The following is a 5,350-nucleotide window of genomic DNA, read 5'->3' on the forward strand; positions in this document are numbered from 1 at the left end:
GTAGGGGGAAAAAGGGTGCAGAGAGAAGCCTGAAAAGGCCTCTACAGGGCCCCGGAGAGCTCCCAGGTGCTGGAGAGGGGGAGACAGGCTCACAGGCAGGCCTGGGGACCCCTGCAGAACCCACAGCTGCTGCTGGGTATCGACATGGAGGTTTGGCAGTCCGCCTTTCAGCACCCAAACTACAGATTCTCTCTGCTCTAATAAGCCATTATCCCTCCAAACTCTTTGCTTACGGCCATACCACCCTGAGCGCGCCCGAGAGCAGTCGCATGTGAATGAGCAGGAGGAGCTACAGGATTGTGTGCTGAATGGCGGAGTAATCTACGGATTAAAAGGTTTCTTGTGGATTATCGACTGGATATTTTTGAGTGTTTAATCATCCCCCGGTACAGCGAAGCTGGCTGGGGGGCTTTCACGGGCCGGGATGGCCAGGACCGGCGAAAGTGAAGACGTGCATTCTGGAATGCGAGCAGCGGCTCAGGAGAATGAGGAAGTGGAGGAGGAGATATTAACGGCGGAGAAAACAGAAAGAATGGAGGTGAAAAACAAGGAGAAGAAAGAGAAGGGGCTAAAGAGTAAAGCAGTGAAGATACATGTGGAAGAAAGTGAAGGATTTGAGCGGATAAAGACTCGAGCGTGGACGGAAGGCACCGCTGCGGCTGCTGCAGCAGCAACAGCTGTTAGCATGGTAGCAGGCGAGGAGAAAGCTAGCGAGAAGGGTGGACAAAGGGAGCTAACGCTGAAGAAGAGACTGGAAGTAAGGAGGGAAAAGAGAGACCAGAGGGAGATACAGAAGAAGGTAATGGAGGAGGAGGTGGAAGAGAATGAAAGAGTGGGATAGTTAAAAGCCGGTCAGGAGAAGGCAGGCCTCGCGGCAGCAGCGTTAGCTGCTAGCATAGCAGCGGAGGAGATGAGAGACGTTGAGAAGAGCCCCGCAGCATCAGCAGTGAGCAGAGCAGCGGAGGAGAAGAAAGACACTGAGAAGGGCCCGGCTAAAGCGACGAAAGCAGCGTTAGCAGTGGGTGAGGAGAGGGACATTGAGGAGAGCCCCGCTGGGAAAGCTAATGCTGCAGCAGCAGTGAGCATAGCAGCGGAGGAGGAGAAAGCCGGCGAGAAGGACAAGCAGGACCCGGGGGAAGGGACGTCTGGGTGGAAGCCAAACATTGATGGAGCAGGCCCGAAAAGGAGCAGCGGAGATGAGGAGGCAGACGGGGAGAGACGCCAGAATGCGGGAAGGAGAGAAGGAAAAGGGAAAATCGACGGGGGAAACAACGGAGAAAGGAAGAGGGACGATGAAAAGAAGGAAAGAGGAGAGAGAGCGGCGGAAGGAGGAAGAGAGAAAGACGAAGACGAAGTGGAATATCTGGTGGAGAGGACACTTCAAGTCAACGTGGAGGGTGGAGTAAAACATTTATCAATGGATTTGTTGGGGGGGATTCAGGAAATGTGTGGGAGAGTGTTGGGGTGCAGGGTAAAAGGGGAAAGGGTGTATGAAATAACTATGCACACGTGGGAAGGTAAAGAAGCATTATTAGAAGGTGGTCCTCTTCCTCAGATTCTTCCTCATCAGTGGATTCTTCCACTTCCTCAAAATAAGTGCGGTCCTCCACTTCTGACACTTCTTCCATTTCTGATTCTACCTCTTCATATTCATTTCCCTCCATTTCAAAACCTTCTTCCATTTCAGAAGCGGGCGATGTGGGGGCTTCTTCAGAGGAAGAATTTGGTCTGTAACTTACATCGATCACCTCTTCATGAGTTTCCTCCTCTTCTGACCCTGAATCCTCCATCGGTTGATTTTTCCTCCATAACACGGTTGAAGATTAGCTTATGAACCTCCTCCACAGTCAAATGTTTCTGCCTCCTCATTTTGCTGCCTGTCTCTCTCAGAATAAAATGTGAAATGCCCCAGCAACTAGGGGTGGGCGGATCAATCCCAAAATATCGATACCTCCGATATTACGTTACGTTTTCAAAATATCGATATTAGAGCCAATAGGATCGATACTGTTATACTTTTTTTCTCGTCTCCTCTACTCGTCAATTTCTCCAAAAAACTATGTGCAGACGAACACAAGTATATGCTCTTTTCTTCTCTCTCCACTGCTGTCCTCTTCTCCTCGAGGCTCCCTGCCTGAACGCCGATTATCAAGCTGACTGACAGCAGCCAGCAGGGCAGGACAGCAGCAGCCAGCGACTCGCGAGTGCAACACACACACGCGCATGATGGCTGAGAGAAAGAGCAGCGTTGTGTGGAGCAATTTCACAACTGGCCATTAAAACTTAGCGAACTGTGATGTGTGCAAGAAGACAGTTCGCTACTTTGGCCACTTTGTATTGTTATTTTTCATGTTTGCACTTTAAATTTGCAAAAGTAAAACGTGTATTTGTCTATAAAAACTGTCCTGTTCATGAAAATGAATTCAGATTTAGTCTGATGATTTCAGCTCAAAAATCATGTCATGCCCCCCAAATCCCCCCATTTAAGCTCTCCAGGGGCGTGATGTTCTGGTTCTGGTTCTGGTGGTGTGCATGGAGGGGTTTAGTCCGCGTGAGGAGTGCTCAAGTGTGGGAGGATGTGTAAGGCAGAGGAGGGTAAAAAAAAAGTTAAAGTGTGAACCTCCAGCAGGGCAGGTGGTGCTGCGGTGAATAAGGCCGAATATGGATGCCGATGTGCGTACGGTAAAGCACCGCAAAATACACCCCCTTATAGGTTACCAGGGCCATGAGAACATCCAGTACAGGAGGGTGGGTGCTGCTGTGAATAAGGCCGACTATGGATGCCGATGTGCGGACTGTAAAGCACCGCAAAATACACCCCCTTATAGGTTACCAGGGCCATGAGAACATCCGGTACAGGAGGGTGGGTGCTGCTGTGAATAAGGCCGACTATGGATGCCGATGTGCGGACTGTAAAGCACCGCAAAATACACCCCCTTATAGGTTACCAGGGCCATGAGAACATCCGGTACAGGAGGGTGGGTGGTGCTGCTGTGAATAAGTCCGACTATGGATGCCGATGTGCGGACTGTAAAGCACCGCAAAATACACCCCCTATATGAAAGTACATAAGACGCTTTTCATTAAAAAAAGTATCGGTATCAATATCGGTATCGGTATCGGCGATACTGGCCCTGAAATACTTGGTATCGGATCGAATCCAGATTTTGTGGTATCGCCCACCCCTACCAGCAACCGCTCACCTGCTCACCGTGACATACGGAGGCTTCACGAAAGTTACATGGGAGATAAGCCCCTCCTACACCTCTATATAAACAGCGTGTGGAAGCCCTTTCCGGCTCACTCTGTCCTGATGCAGGGAATGCATCTCTCTTGCTCACGCGTATAGCTGCATATCCTCCTGAATGCTGAAAACTCACACGCACAGCTACATGTTCCGATAATACACACTGCTTGGATTTGATCACCTTGCAGGGCTATCCTGGGGGAGATTGTTTAGTTAATAAGCCGAAACAATCAGACTCCTGGGATTACTACTGGAGATGTGTATTATAATTGTTACATGTGAGTGATAGTAAAAACACTACTATGATAGCTATCACTCAACGTCATTTCATTTTTCTTGGGGTCTAAGTTGGGAGTTGGATCTGCCTCGGTGGAGAGCAAGGATGGCCAGTGCATTCAGTCCTGTAGCCGTCTTGGCAGCAGGATTCAAACCCTTTCTTCCCTGACTCAGCGAGTGCCCCATGTTCTCATTTCTGTGGCAGGTTTGCTCTCTGGTGGCCCCTTATAATTCACTGCCTGATACTCTCTCCCCCTCATTATAATTATAATCCTAACCATCAAACCCTTTCCAGGTCGTAACCTAAAATGGACGCCCACGTGCTTACTCCTCCTCATGCCTTAAGACTAAAATGGCGGCCCAAAAGTAACAGCCCTGCACGAGAAACGGGAGCCCGCTTCCAGCGTGATATGCTGGCAGAGGACCGCTACGGCTAAACCCCCCGATTACTCTGCCAATGCAACGTTTGTAAAATAGCCGGACCCCCCGGTTGTTTCTTTGTATTGTAGATGGGCGTGTTATCTCGTTGATTGCGGGATGGCAAGGACCACCAGCCTGCATTATCTGAAGAACGTTAGGCAGTTCCTGGTTTACGTGAAGGAGACCCCACCTAAAACCTCGTGCCTCGGCCAGAAAGATCTGGTGATGGGTGACAGGTATCTGAAGAGTGTGATAAAGGGATGGAACCGCCATGTTATCCATCACCAGATGAGCGTGTAAGGACGCGATTATGCACACGGCGGTGGAGCTCCAACAGTGCCGCAGATTGGCACTGTTGGCCATCCCCAAACTGCGCTGTAAGTTATAATACATATGTTATAATTAACAGGGTGATGTAGCAATTCAAATAAATTGATGAAATAACACATTCTATTTCCCTTGTCATTGCAGCAAAACTGGAACATCAACACACAAATTCGAGCCTGTGGAAGCTGCAGGGGTACGCGGCTGCCTACCTGGCCTCCCTCTATGGGCACCGCCTGGGAGTGTTCATCAACATGACGGACCTTGAGGTCAGCGAGGCAGTTCACGGCGATAAAGATGACTACTTGCTCAACGTAAACACTTGATTTCTCCTATTTTTTAAAAGTACATTCAAGCCACATTCCTTGTCTGTGTAAACTTAATTGTCATTCTGATTCTGAATAGATGACACACCACAAGAAAAGGGCCCAGGAGGAGGAGGAGGCGGAGGAGGCGGGGATGAAGAAGAGAACCCCAAGGGTGACCAGGAGCCATGCAGACTTAAACAAGGTAGTCAAAATGTCACAATTCCCAAAAAAAATTGTAAAATATAACATTGAAGATTTAGATTTTCTTTGAGATTAAAAACTTTTAAAATACCACAATATGACTATGTATGAATCCCAACGTGACAAGTTAATTAAAATGTGCTTTATATTTTGTGTGCCAACAGAGAAGGTGCCGGATTATGCTGTCGCCACTCAAAAGAACCAGCCCATGCAAAAGGCCTCAGCACCTAAGACCCCGGCGCAGTCGGAAGGGGACACCGCGGAAACGTTTTCCATGAATGTGTTCTTGTCCGTAAATGTTTGTAAATATTTGTTGTTATTTAATGTTCGTAAATGTTCCTTGTTGTTATTTAATGTTCAGAAATTATTGTTATTTAATAGTGTATGTTTAAATAAATGTTTTCAATTGTTCAAAGTAGTATTCTGGTAATTTCTTTATGGTTCTGCTAAGTCATGTTGTGTCTAGCTCTGATACACACATATATGCAGTGGGTTTTAATATTAAATAATATTTATAAGTGGTTTATTATAATCACATTATTATATTTAATAATTCCAAAATAATAATAATAGT

General features: G+C 47.6%; 1 protein-coding gene across 1 annotated transcript; it reads left to right on the plus strand.

Moving 5' to 3' along the window:
* Window positions 1-910: 910 nt before the first annotated feature.
* Window positions 911-5,137, plus strand: LOC117560179. Its single transcript, XM_034237001.1, has 4 exons — window positions 911-1,397; window positions 4,415-4,581; window positions 4,673-4,777; window positions 4,941-5,137. The coding sequence occupies exons 1-4, from the start codon at window positions 911-913 to the stop codon at window positions 5,052-5,054; spliced, it is 873 nt and encodes a 290-aa protein (XP_034092892.1). The 3' UTR covers window positions 5,055-5,137.
* Window positions 5,138-5,350: the final 213 nt, after the last annotated feature.

This window comes from Gymnodraco acuticeps, unplaced genomic scaffold, assembly GCF_902827175.1.
Source record: "Gymnodraco acuticeps unplaced genomic scaffold, fGymAcu1.1, whole genome shotgun sequence".
NCBI lineage: Eukaryota > Metazoa > Chordata > Actinopteri > Perciformes > Bathydraconidae > Gymnodraco > Gymnodraco acuticeps.

Bases quoted from the DNA above. Each gene is read 5' to 3' on its own strand.
- LOC117560179 (XM_034237001.1), top strand. From the start codon at position 911: ATGAGAGACGTTGAGAAGAGCCCCGCAGCATCAGCAGTGAGCAGAGCA. The intron at 1,398-4,414 runs GTGGAGTAAAAC...TTGTCATTGCAG, and splicing joins ACTTCAAGTCAACGTGGAGG to CAAAACTGGAACATCAACAC. The intron at 4,582-4,672 runs GTAAACACTTGA...GATTCTGAATAG, and splicing joins AAGATGACTACTTGCTCAAC to ATGACACACCACAAGAAAAG.